At 41.7% G+C, this 14,351-nt stretch overlaps 1 protein-coding gene across 1 annotated transcript; it reads left to right on the plus strand.

Moving 5' to 3' along the window:
• Nucleotides 1–5,144: 5,144 nt before the first annotated feature.
• LOC308412387 (tripartite motif-containing protein 16-like) lies at nucleotides 5,145–7,710 on the plus strand. The gene has a single exon (XM_080906704.1). It carries the CDS (start codon nucleotides 5,398–5,400, stop codon nucleotides 7,057–7,059), a length of 1,662 nt encoding a protein of 553 aa, XP_080762830.1. The 5' UTR covers nucleotides 5,145–5,397; the 3' UTR covers nucleotides 7,060–7,710.
• Nucleotides 7,711–14,351: the final 6,641 nt, after the last annotated feature.

Below are 14,351 nucleotides of genomic sequence, written 5' to 3' on the forward strand. Positions count from 1 at the left end.
ATAGTGGCTCCAGCGTACCACACGGTGATGGAGGAGGTGAGGATGGACTCGATGATTGCAGTGTAGAATTGCATCATCGTCCGTGTTGGCAGGTTGAATTTCTTCAGCTGCCTCAGGAAGTACATCCTCTGCTGGGCTTTCTTGATGACGGAGGTGATGGTGGGCTCCCACTTCAGGTCCTGGGTGATGGTGGTACCCAGGAAGCGGAATGAGTCCACAGAGGTGATGGGGGTGTCAGTCAGGATGATGGGGGGGAGTGGGGCTGTGTGCTTCCTGAAGTCCACAATAATCTCCACTGTCTTCTGGGCATTCAGCACCAGGTTGTTGTGGCTGCACCAAGACACCAGACGTTCAACCTCCCTCCTGTAGGCAGACTCGTCCCCGTCCGAGATGAGCCCAATAACGGTGGTGTCATCTGCGAACTTGATTAGCTTGACAGACTGGTGGGTGGAGGTGCAGCAGTTGGTGTACAGGGAGAAGAGCAGAGGAGAAAGAACACAGCCCTGAGGGGAGCCGGTGCTGATGGTCCGGGAGTCCGAGACATTCTTTCCCAGCCTCACATGCTGCTTCCTGTCCGTCAGGAAGTCAGTGATCCACCGGCAGATGGGATCAGGCACATTCATCTGGGAAAGCTTGCCTTGGAGATGGTCTGGAAGGATGGTGTTGAAGGCAGAGCTGAAGTCCACAAACAGGATCCTGGCGTAGGTTCCTGGGGAGTCCAGATGCTGCAGGATGAAGTGTAGGGCCATGTTGATGGCGTCGTCTACAGACCTGTTGGCTCTATATGCAAACTGCAGGGGGTCCAGGAGGGGGGCCGTGAGGGTCTTGAGATGGGAGAGAACTAGGCGCTCAAATGACTTCATGACCACAGATGTCAGAGCCACGGGTCTGTAGTCATTTAGTCCAGTGATCCTAGGTTTCTTGGGGACAGGGATTATGGTAGAGGACTTGAAGCAGGCAGGCACATGACATGCCTGCAGTGAGGAGTTGAAGATGCCAGAAAACACTGGGGCCAGCTCGTTTGCACAGTGTCTGAGGGTGGCAGGAGACACACCGTCTGGGCCGGGAGCTTTCCGAGCATTCAGACTCCTAAACTGCTTCCTCACATCTGCTTCATGAATATGAAGAGTTGTGGTCAGAGGAGGTGGTGTGAAATCCTCTTTTGTGTGGGGTGAGGGGGCGGGTGTTGCAGGTGAACAGTTTGAAGGTGGTGATGGCTCTATGGAGGGGGGAGAGGTGGGGGAATGAGTGTCCAAAGTGCCTCTATTGTTGGGGTCGTTGGAGGTGTGAAGGCTGCCTGATGGCTCGTCAAAACGGCAGTAAAAGTCGTTGAGGGTGTTGGCTAAGAGCAAGTCATCAGTGGAGTGGGGGGTTTTAGGCTTGTAGTTTGTAATATTCCTAAAACCTTTCCACACAGATGCCGAGTCATTCTCTGAGATCTGCTGCTGCATCTTCTCAGAGTGCTGATGTTTGGCAATGTCCACTTCTTTAGTGAACCTGTACTTGGCCTCTCTGTAGCAGTCCCTGTCTCCGCTTCTGAACGCCTTACTCTTTTCCAGCCACAGCTTTTTGAGTTTAGGAGTAAACCAGGGTTTGTCATTGTTATAACTCACCCTGGTGCGTGATGGCACAATGCTGTCCTCACAGAAGTGGATATAGGAGGTGACAGTGTCCGTAAACTCGTCCAAGCTGTTAGAAGCAGCCTTCATTGTGTCCCAGTCTGTAGACTCCAAACACGTGCGAAGCTCCTCCACAGCCTCGTTGCTCCACAGTTTTTTAGTCCTCACGACAGGTTTGGAGAGCTTCAGCCTCTGTCTGTACGCGGGGATTAGGTGGATCATGACGTGGTCAGAAAGTCCGAGTGAAGCGCGGGGCACCGCGCGATAGGCCCCGCTGATCGTACTGTAACAGTGGTCTAATGTTCTCTCCTCTCTGGTCGGGCATTTAATATGCTGCTTATATTTTGGAAGCTCATGGCTCAGATTGGCTTTGTTAAAGTCCCCAAGAGCAATGATGAGAGAGTCCGGGAATGTCCGTTCCGTGTGGAGAATCTGCTCCGCGAGTGCGCACTGAGAAAGGGTAAAAAAAGGTCACCAGTGCCTTTACTGCCTCAGGAAACTTGCTCATTTCCACATCGAGCGAAAGATTTGAACTTTGTTTTCTTGTTCTTTTATTGAGTCTGTTTTATCTTTTTGTTTGGTGCCATGGTTCAGTCAGACCTCTGTGACAGAGAAAAATTGACTGAATTAGTTAGTGAGATGGTCCAGTCGTCTGATAGATGAGTCACAGGCCTGTTTAGACTCCCTGTACTCTAAACAGGTACCACAGATGACTTAATCAATCCTTAAAAATGGTTCCCATCCTCTACGGGGTGGATTTAGCTTCTTTCTTCAGGACGGAGGTTTCTAGTTCCAAGATGCAGGACAAAGCATTATAAAAACAGCTTTGTCCCTGCTGCTGTCACTGAACTCTATAAGAATTGTTTTTGATTTGATTCCTTTGTTTAATTACTAAATATGTGTTTTGTCAGGTTTCATTAGGTGTGTGTGTTTGTGAAGGGAGGCCAAATGCTATCATTGTTCTGTAAAGCAAATTTACCTGTGGGTATAAATAAAGTAACCTTAACTTAAAGCTTATAGGAGGTTGTGAGGTCACTGCCTCCACCTGATTATGTAATTAACCAGCAGACTGGTACGTTTATATATAATATACTATAAGTTATATCATTATAATTATGTGTACATCATATTTCTTATGTACATTTTAGACCTGGGAGCAGAAATGCTGATGAACTGGTTTTTATTCAGGAACAGGCAGAGCGTCCTCTCTTCCTGGCTCCATGTCTATAATTATGTCACACACTGATTCGCTCTCACAAAACCACCAAAACACGGCACAAATCCCACCAATGGTTCAATTCCTTATAAATCATTGAATCAGGTACTGAAGCAGTGACGTGCTGAATGAAGCTTCAGTCGTCATTGATCACGTGACTCTGTTCAGTCAAACCAAGCCTCAGCACAGCGTTTCTGAAGCAGTGTGTTGATTTTTTGACACATGTGCCGGAGCTTCAGCTTCAAACGGGCCGTCACCATCAGAGTTGCTGGAACCATGTCCCACTACTGGCTACTCTGTTTTATTCTGTGTTAAGTTTTTGAATGTGAATTTTCTGTGTTAAGAATAACAAAGAAAATGTAATGAAGTGATTTTAAAGTTTAAACTTTGTGTTAAATCTTGTGAGTCAGAGAGAGAGAGAGAGATGAGGTGTGGGTGCACATCAGATGATCAAATGTCAACAACCTGATTGGCCCAAGTGTGCAGATGTGACGTCCAGTGAGGGAAGGGGGGAGAAAGGGTGAGCAGGTATAAAAGTGAGGTGAAGAAGAGATTCGGGGTTCTTCCCTTTTGTCCTCTGTGAGATGAGCAGTTCAGAAGTTTGGATCTAAGAGGTTCACAGTTAAAATTCCAGCAGAGACGCTAAAAGGAGAACCACAGTCCAACCTGTGAATGTTTTTAACCCTTTGTGAAACAACAAAGGCATAAATATGATCATATCAATATTATCTACTGGCTCAGACTCATAGGATCAGGGATTAGAACTCCTTTTATCAGAGAGATGAAATCTACTTCCTGTACAGGGTTTTTTTGTGGGCCTACCGATCGACAGAAACTAGAGTCAATAAAAAAACTGGACATTGGCTCAATGTGTGTGTGGCACAGGCAAACAAGGACTGAGCGCTGTGTAGTCCCACATAAAGTCAGACACCTGCTCACCCTAGGTGGACCATGGCATGGTCTATATGGAGGATACAGACACTGCTGAAAACATGACTCTGTCTGGTTTAGATGATCAAATGTCTTTACTTTAGGAGGCTGTGGCTCAGAGTACATTCACATAATGCCTTTGAATAAATGTAAAAAGCTTGTTTTGCTCCTGCTTTGATTTCTTTGTCCAGGTAGAAATTCTGCTTTTTGCCTCTAAAATCTGAAACAGTTTGAAACAAAGTTTGGCGCTCTAATCCTCTCTGTGTTTGTCCTTTGGTCAGATGGTGATATTGAATGAAATATTCCAGTATTCAGTAGCTCAGCAGCTTTGTAACATGTGGTTTTGCACACTGTTCAAACCTCAGATGTTTGTGTAAACAAGTGTGGAGGACACAAACTGACGGGGGAGGAACGACATTTACTGTTGATGTGTCTGACATTTAGTCTCCATGAGTTCTCATAAGACTGAAGAACTCTGTGATCTCTAACATGCAGCTGTATGTTTTGAAATCATGTGTCTCATTCTCTGGACTTTACTAGACAACGAGTGAAGAACATGTAACGAATATCATCTTTAAAGTGATGAATAATAACTCTGCCTCTGTGTCTTCATAAAAAGATCGTACTTCTGAAAGGTCAGAGGGCAGCATCCACTCTGGGTTTACACCGTTTTGCAGGTTTAGCTCTTCTGAAGTTCAGCACCTGCTTTTTCAACCAATCAGAAGCCAGTATTGTAGAGAGTTCATATTTCTTTTCATGCAATTGAATAATTTTGAATGTTTAGGTGAATATTTATATTTAGAGTATTTTCTCGATCAGTGTCTTCAGTCCTGACCCTGAGTGCGTACATTTAAAAATAAAGTGATATAACTTCTTTTACATTACTGTGAACTTCTTGTACAGTTTGACAGCTGATTGTTGTCGTGTTTGTCGTCATATGAAGATCGTTTCCTAAAGAGGACTGAACAGTCATTTAGCCTCTGGCTCCATCCATGAATCTGATGTTTGCTGTATAATCTGTGCTGTTAAAAGTGTAATGGAACATATAATTTGCACATATAATTTCATATGTAATTATGATGATCTTTACCCATTAAGATTTTAAATGAAATGATAAACAAAGGCCAAGAAAACTGAGTTAAACTCCTGAGTCTACTATATATTTGCACCATGAAGAAATGAATTCTTTGCACCAGTAATAAATAATCAAATATATCAAATTATCATCAATTATTTAAATAAAAAGAACCATCGCTCCAAACAAAACAACAATTAAACAGAGAGTCCTATAAAACTTCAATTTCAAACATCCACGTAAAGTTAAACTATTAAACTTTAACTGGGTCAGACTTGTTACTGCATGTTGTAACCAAACATACCACACCCTGCATCATGTGATTGGCTCTTGGTCGCTCTGTAAGAATATTTCTTTAGTGCCTCCCTTCACAGATGTGTCTGTATCAGGATGGGTCTAAACAACATGGTGTAAATGCAGTTGCTGGTGAGCCTCATTTCCTGTAGGAGGTGAACAAGAGCAGAGATCTGTTTCCCTTCAGAGCACAGAGGTTGTTTCTGTTCAGAGGAAGTGAAACTGTCTGACAGTCACTGAGAGACGGTGAAACGGCACAGCACATGAATCAAATGGATCAAACAAAATTCTGCTGTTCAGTCTGTTTGGATCTACTGAAGGATCCGGTGGCTATTCCCTGTGGACACAGCTACTGCATGAACTGTATTAAAAGCTTCTGGGATGAAGAGGAAAAGAAGAAAATCTACAGCTGCCCTCAGTGCCGGAGGACTTTCACAGCGAGGCCTGTCCTGGAGAAAAACACCATGTTAGCAGATTTAGTGGAGGAGCTGAAGAAGACTGGACTCCAAGCTGCTCCTGCTGATCACTGCTATGCTGGACCTGAAGATGTGGCCTGTGATTTCTGCACTGGAAGAAAAATGAAAGCATTCAAGTCCTGTTTAGTCTGTCTGGCATCTTACTGTGAGAAACACCTTCAGCCTCATTATGATGTGGCTCCATTAAAGAAACACAAGCTGGTGGAGCCCTCCAAGAAGCTCCAGGAGAACATCTGCTCTCGTCATGATGAGGTGATGAAGATGTTCTGCCGTACTGATCAGCAGAGTATCTGTTATCTCTGCTCTGTGGATGAACATAAAGGCCACGACACAGTCTCAGCTGCAGCAGAAAGGACTGAGAGGCAGAGAGAGCTGGAGGTGAGTCGACAAAACATCCAGCAGAGAATCCAGGACAGAGAGAAAGATGTGAAGCTGCTTCAACAGGAGGTGGAGGCCATCAATCAGTCTGCTGATCAAACAGTGGAGCACAGTGAGAAGATCTTCACTGAGCTGATCCATCTCATCCAGAAAAGAAGCTCTGATGTGAAGCAGCAGATCAGATCCCAGCAGGAAACTGAAGTGAGTCGAGTCAAAGAGCTTCAGGAGAAGCTGGAGCAGGAGATCACTGAGCTGAAGAGGAAAGATGCTGAGCTGAAGCAGCTCTCACACACAGAGGATCACATCCAGTTTCTACACAACTACCCCTCACTGTCAGCACTCAGTGAGTCTACAGACTCATCCAGCATCAATATCCGTCCTCTGAGCTACTTTGAGGATGTGACAGCAGCTGTGTCAGAGGTCAGAGATAAACTACAGGACATTCTGAGAGAGGAATGGACAAACATCTCACTGACAGTCACTGAAGTGGATGTTTTACTGTCACAACCAGAGCCAAAGACCAGAGCTGAATTCTTAAAATATTCGCGTAACATCACACTGGATCCAAACACAGCAAACAAACTGCTGTTATTATCAGAGGGGAACAGAAAAGCAACACGGATGAATCAACAACAGTCTTATTCTGATCATCCAGACAGATTCACTTGGTGGTCTCAGGTCCTGAGTAGAGAGAGTCTGACTGGACGTTGTTACTGGGAGGTGGAGTGGAGAGGGGGAGGAGTTTATGTAGCAGTCGCATACAAGAATATCAGCAGAGAAGGAGGTGGTAATGAATGTGGACTTGGACGTAATGACAAATCTTGGTCATTAGATTGTAACAACAACAGTTTTACATTTTTGTACAACAACATCCAAACTCCTGTCTCAGGTCCTCGTTCCTCCAGAGTAGGAGTGTACCTGGATCACAGAGCAGGTATTTTGTCCTTCTACAGCGTCTCTGAAACCATGACTCTCCTCCACAGAGTCCAGACCACATTCACTCAGCCGCTCTATGCTGGACTCTGGCTTTGTCGAATTGGAGACACAGCTGAGTTGATTAAAGTGAAATAGACTGAAGTCTTTCATATTGTGGGTTTAAATCTGTATTTTAGTTTCATTTTATTTTCTCTCCATCATTTCTGCACAGAGATCAGCTGTCAGTCAAACATTATGGGTGGTACCTCCACATCTTCTAGTTGTTCTCTTGATGTTTCTGAGTTTTTAAAGGAGATCTTTCCTGTGACTGTTTATGGAGGCTATCACTGCTCATCATCATTTTGATTTACTAAAATATTTCTCCACATGAAAATGTAAACTTCTCTATCCTCTAAATGTTTCTGGAATATTTGTATTGAACAATGTCGACATTTCTCTTTATGGCAGACCATGTGTGTGTGTTTGTGTTTGTTTTTGTCAAAATCATCAAAGAAATGAGGAAAAACTGTGATTTTAATGAATGAATTCATATATTGTGTTGATGTTTTATTGTGTGAATAAACTGGAAGGTTTGACTATAAATCAAACTTTGAACAAAGTCTTTTCTTCTGTCTTCATTCCAGGATCTCACTCAAATCTGATGCAGAAAATATGAAACTAATCTGAGAGAATAACTGAAGCAGTTTTCCTCCTGAAGCATCACAAAGTTCAGAGTTCATGTTTAGAGCAGAAGATTCAGCAGTCGCTCTGTGACCTTTCAACTTTCTTCACTAAAACAGCTTCATTACAGAGAAACAAGTCACATTTTCTTCATGTTCTTAAGTCCTTTCAAATGTTTTTAATGGTCCTTGAATGCAGCATCAGTGTCGCAGGTTTAAAAGGTCACTTTCTGTTGTGTTCAAAGATTTCCTTCAGATATGGTCTTTAATCAGTAAAGCCAGTGATACAGCAGTGTCATTAGCTGTGTTATTGGCACCAGGCTGTGTTCATGTATGTATTTAATTCTGTCTGAGGATGTCTTCAGCATGAAATGATCATTTGCTCAGCTGCTGTGTCTCAAATGACTCCTACAGTCTTTGCTTATGTGACCAACTTTTAAACAACCAAAACAAATTCCCCTTTCCTTGATAAAAGTCAGCTTATCCCGATGAATTTTAGCTTTAAACTGCTTACAATTCTCTAGTAAATGATTGCTGTGTGAACAAAACAAACAACTATGCAGAACAGTGGAATTTGTTCTGCTTCCAGTTGATTGAGTTTTGAGGTACGATTACTTGTGATTCAGATGTAGAATTTGTACCAGAGTAATCTCTTTCTGCCGGAACAAATGTATCAGCACAAGGCGCTTCTTGTACGTGCCCTCTTTCAAAATAAGAGTTCATTCCATCAGAACGCTCAGAGCTACAAACTGAGTTTATTTTTAAGACACGAAGCTTTGCCTTAGTTGCTGCCAACTCTGTTTCCAAGGATAATTTCTCCTTTTCTTTTCTCAGTTTTTCCTCTTGCGCTTCAATAGAATGTTTTTCTTTAATGCAGCGAGTCGCTCCATGAGCGCTGCCTTGTCAGCCGCAGCTTTAATGCGTGCGGAAGATGTTGATGAAATTCGACTTTGCTGTGACAATGTTTTCGAAGGTGGCTTTACACTTGAGATATTAGAGACACTGTCTTCAGGATTTATTTCATCCAAACTTTCAACAGCTTGATCATTAAGAGCAGTATTGCTTTGTTCAGTATACGGCTCGCCTGCTTCCTGCAACCAAACCTTTACTTTGTCCATAAAAACAGAGAATGCTGTCACCTTAGACTGAAAATGTGCGCTTTGCCTTTTCACTTCATCTTCTGGCAGTGGCAAACTTAAAAAGGATTCTTGCAAAGCGTTTGCATCTTGATAGCATTTAATAAACTTCCCAAATTCCGAAGACACTTCCTTAACGTTCTCATGTGAGGTCATTAAAGCAGAAATTTTCCCCATGTACTTAGATGCTTGCTTACACATTGAACTCCGCTTTTCTTGGCATGTCTTTATATACAAATCCAAACCTTTTGGCGTAAATTTGATGCTTCTTTTCTCTGCTTGCATCTGAGTGTCATCCTCTTGTTTACTCTCTTGTTTACTCTTAATATCCGACATTTTTATTGTCCTCTTGGATTATTTCAAACATTATAAAGATGCACAGCACACTGAGAATCCATAGCATAAAGCGCAAACATGATTGCACCGAACAAACATTTCCACAGAGGGCGTTGGCATGTTTCAATTAGTGATCCTATTATGCACAAATTTAGTACATCAAAACTCAGTTCATCAGTCTTTGTAGTGAAATAATGTCTTTAAACTCCAATAGCTTCACCGTTTTCCTTTACGGCTTAAACAATATTGTCACTCACCAGCTTTGATGAACGAGTGACATGTTGATCCAGGCTTCAACATCAAATCCGTCTGGAGTACTTACAGACGATCCAGTAACTTTTATTCGAGTTCGACGGTGATCCTTGAAATCCATATATCCAACATATCCATTAATGAAGGATTATTCCTTTGTCCACGGGCAGGTTTTTTACTTTTTGTAGTGGCAATTCCTTTTGTTTGACAAACCAAACATCCCACAATTAAAAGTCCACAAGCCACTGCTGCACTGAGATAATATTTCGTACGCAGGCAAAAGAAGTCCACTGTCCAAACTTTAAAGTTGCGTTCTTATGGTTTATTTTATCCAGTTTGGCAAGCAATAACAAGATCCATTTTTAGTTACGTCCTGCTGCTTCTCCTGCTCTAGTAAAAAACCATAGGCTCACCCCAGTGCATGCTGGTCCTATACCAGTCTCTTTATTTATAGAAACAAAATGGCCCTACAGCTTTTACTGACTAATTTAACAAGGTAACATCAAACAAACAAAACATTGAAACAAATATTAACCTACAAATAAACTTGTAAATAAACCCCAAAATATAAGTAAACTAACAACAAACTTTAACTAATTTCAAAATAATAAAAAAATAAGAACAAATAGCTCCAACAGAAGTTATTGGTGCAGACTGAAGCTTCTGTAAACTACTCAGTCATAGAATGATTACGATATTGAACTAAAACAAATGCCTGAATCCTAAATTATGGATATCCTATTGTGGTGATCTAAAATGTAACACTAAATGTGATTAAAACACTAAAACTCTGGACTCCGGGGCTGAACGACCGCGGGGATCACCAGCCCGAGGAAAACACAAAATACACATGACTCCGTGAGAAAGACAATTCATTCTTGAATGAAGACGTTGATCAGACACATTTAAAATGTAGCCAATTGTGTTTATTATTAAATTATTAAGGAAATAGAAAAGCGGGGGAATAGAAAAGGGGGAGGGGTGGGGGTTAAAGAAGAGGGTAAAGGAAAGGGATAGAAAGGAGGAAAGAGAGGAGAGAGAACCCCAACTATGCCCTCTGAGCAAGCACTGGGTGCGACAGTGGATAGGAACAACTCCCTTTAAAGGAAGAAACCTATGACAGAACCAGGCTCTAGAGGGGCCAGTCAACTGTCGGGACTGGTTGGGGGGTGAGGGTGAAAGAGAGAGGGGGGGGGGGGGAGATGGGGCAGGTGTTAGGAGTTAAGGTGAAAATTACGATGCAACGGTGGAGGAGGAAGACGGGGTGACATCAGCAGAAGGAAAAGTAGAAAAAGTAGAAAAAGCAGGAGTGCTCTTTCTCCAGAAGAAGCGGAAGTGTTTTTTCTTCTTTTCCGTGATCTTTTCCACGAGCACTCTTTTCTCTAGGATGAGGGTTCGTAACTCATCAATTGTTTGTGTGTTTTCCTTCTCAAGTTTCCTGCATGTTGTCTCCACTTCTTCTAATTTGCCTTGTTTTTCTTCCAGCCTTTCTTTCAGTTCTTTACATTTGGCCTCCTGCATAAGCTTTGCCTCGTGCATCTCTGTATAACTGTGTTGTAATTTGTTGTGTGCGTCTTGTAGCTGCTGACTTCTCTCGAGTTCTTGAAGTGTACACTGCAGGTCTTTGTTTGTTTTCTCTACTTGCTGCTTTAACATCTGCACCTCAGTGTTTTTGCACTTCAAATTGTTGGAAAGTTTCTCCAGTTCTGTGTTTTTTCTCAGCATGTCACTGAGCTTACTCTGCATCTCTGAGCATTGTTTTTGCACTTTTTTCTTTTCCCCCTCCAGCTCAGTTGTTTTGGAGTTCAGTTGGTTATAACAGTCTTGCAGTTGTTGGTTTTTCCTCTCAAAGTCCTGGAGAATTTGTTTATCTTCTTTCTGCTTTATTTCCCATTGTTCTTTGTCTTGTAGGAAATCCTTATTTCTTTGCACTGTTTTATCAAGCTTTATTTTCAGCGCGGTGTATTTTTCCTCCACGCCTTCAAGCTTGGAGTCCGTTTCTTTCTGTTTAATTTCTAGTTGCTTTTTTTCTTGAAGCAACTCTTTATTTTTGTTCAGTGTTTTATCAAGCTTCGCCTGCAGTGCTTTGTACTTTCCCTCCATGCCTTGCAGTTTGCGCTGCTTTATGTCCATTTGTTCTTTTTCTTGGAGGAGTTCTTGATTTTTTTGCAGAGCTTCTTCAAGCTTTATTTGCAAGGCTTCCTTGTGTTTCTCGCTGTCCTGAAGCTTGCAATCCATATCTTCCTTTTTCATGGTCTGTTGCGCTTTCTTTCGAAGAAACTCAACCCTTCCTTTCAGCACTTTTTCATTTATCTCAGTGCCTTGGAGTTTTATGACCAGTTGTTTCTTCTCTTGGAGGAGTTCTTGATTTTTTTGCAGAGCTTCATCCAGCTTTACTTGCAGCTCCTGAATCTTTTTTTCCCTCTCTTTCTCGTTTTTCTTCTGTTGGAGGATTTCTTCTGTTGGTTTTTCTTGTACTTTATTAAGCTTTGCTTGGAGCTCAAAGATCCTTCCCCGCATGTCTAGGAGTTCCATTTCTTTCTCCTTTATAATATCTTCCTTATCGAGAAGCTGTCTGAACAGTTTATCTGCTTCAGCGGTCCTTCTCTCACAGTGCTCTCTCAGTAAGATAATCTCCGTTCGTTGTTTAAAAAAACTTTCCCAGATGTAATTGGTGTACTCTGGCTGGGGCGGGTGTCGCGTATTGTGATTGTTCATGAGATTTTCCTCATGCATTTCTTCCAAGCACATCTTCTGCAGTTGCGTATCGTCTTCTCGATTGCAAAGAGGAGCGCTGGGCTTTACGTTTTCTCTTTTTTTCTGCTTTCTTGGAGACATGTTGGAATCTGTTAACAGTGACTCTGAAAAGGATCCAAAAAGGGCTTCTCTGGCGAACGTTCGTTTGAATGCTGCAAACATAAATGCTGCGAATAACGGACTAAAAGTTCTTGCGTCTCACCCCTATTTATAGGTTTTAGGATCAAAGGATCGAAGGATCACAGTGGTGGTAAGATTCTAAATGTGTGTGACATCACAGTTCCGTAAGCCAATGAGGTTGTCACATGACATTTGTGAGAGGGCATTCCTTACTTGGACAAATTATCAATAAGCTTTCAATACCAGTAACAATGGTGACAGTATAATTGACAATTATGTGTCCAGTATGTTGGCTGATTTGCTTTTACTTTTTGCATATGAAAATAAAAGCTGGGCTGATTTTAACACCATTACAAGAAGTGTTGTTAATTATTCTTTTTGAATCCTAATCAGGTTACCACAAATTATTTTTTAATTTAGTAGAACTTGAAATGTTTGTCAGTGGATAAACAATTCATAATGCAAAGTCAGAAACATCAAGTTATTCTTAGTACTGCATACTTGCAATACATAAGTTGTCCTAACAGTCATGTAGGGCATCTGTAGTTCAGGGGGTCGGGAAGCTCATCTTGTAACTGGATGTAATATTAGCAGACAGAGGGTTTGATGTTGCAGAATCTTTGGAGTTGTACCATGCTGAATTGAAGAGCCCAACTTTCACCAAAGGAAAGAACTAACTGGCCCCTAGATTGCCCAATCAAATCTCTTAATGCCACCAGCCCTCCCCTACCTTCACTGTGTGCTCAGCTTGTAGAAAAGAGTTGAGTGTGGAAGAAATGGCAAAAATGTGGAGCTGAAAAGCTAAGAGAGAAAAAGAAATTATATATAAATCAACGTGTCAAATTAATGGACATGTTAGTTATTGGAGTTCTGGCTGCATTTTATATATCTATATTGTGTCCTTTTTATAATAAATAATAAAAAAAAACATTATTTATCCTCACTGTATGAACATTGTTGGAGTCCTTGAAGTCTCGTCATGTTGAAGTTACTCATGTGATGTGATGTTGTTATAATGATCCAGCTGGTGTGCAGCCATCATATTAGAGTTCTCTTTCTTCTTCTGATTTTATACAATTTTTCTGTGATGGTGTCACATTTACAGTGGTCGCAACAATTGCACCTATAGGACCCTGAAAAACTGGTGCACAGACTTCAGAGTCTAATAAGTGTCACCACTGTAACCACTGCATAATGCAAACCATGACACGAGTTTAGTCTTGGTGTGAAACTCATTTTGGTTCATAGACACCAATCTGACCTTAAGTGGAACAGACCCATAAAACTAATGCGTAATAAATAAATCGAAATTCTCCCATCATCATTCTTTGGTAGGAAGTCATAAATAGGAGTTAAATTCAGACTCTGCACGGCTGGCTTCTCCTGTAACCCTGCATGTTTCTAAGGTTTGTTTTCTTTCTTTTTTTGTTGTTGTTCTTGTGCTTTTTGTCCTCGGGTGAGGTTTGAAGTGTCTGTGTGGTGCAGCTGGTCTGGTCTGTCCAGGCTGCACCACACAGACACTTCCAATCACCACACATCAAAGTACAAAGCGTATGACATCATCACATTCTGTGTTAGGAAGTCACATTTAGGAGTTAAATTCATTGTTCATCATACTCAAGAAATCTTTCTGTTATCTTGATTAACTTATCCCAACATTGTCAATCAGACTAAGTGATCACATGACGCTAGTTATCAACTCTATAAGGTAAACCAGGGTTTCCCATTTTAGCTACTAGCCTGTTTACATGAAAGGGGTGGCGTTGGGGTCATCTGACCAATCACATACAGAGCAGCAGAACAGCTGACTTTACAAAGAAAGATAAAACTATAAACATGAAAAGGTTAAACACTTGTATTAATAAAGTTCAAATAGGAACTAAAAGTTCTTTTGCTGAGCTCTGTTGATGTTTACCAGTCTGGGAGAAAATACAAGCATAAATACAAAAATGGCCGTGGATATACTGGGAAAAGCATGTCGAATGATGAGCAGTGATACAGGAGACCAAGAGGAATTGCTCAGATAAGATTAAATGCTTTCATGGACGAGGACATGCTAGGGACAAGCGTTGCAGACAAAAGAAAAAACGAGATTAATGTTTATAGAGGAATTCAAAATGTTGTGAAATTGTTCTGCAGACAAATGGGAAAAGTCAAAGAATGAAGT

This window comes from Rhamphochromis sp. 'chilingali' (assembly GCF_963969265.1).
Source record: "Rhamphochromis sp. 'chilingali' genome assembly, chromosome: 16".
In the NCBI taxonomy this organism is placed as follows: Eukaryota; Metazoa; Chordata; class Actinopteri; order Cichliformes; family Cichlidae; genus Rhamphochromis; species Rhamphochromis sp. 'chilingali'.

Bases quoted from the DNA above. Each gene is read 5' to 3' on its own strand.
- LOC308412387 (XM_080906704.1), top strand. From the start codon at position 5,398: ATGAATCAAATGGATCAAACAAAATTCTGCTGTTCAGTCTGTTTGGAT.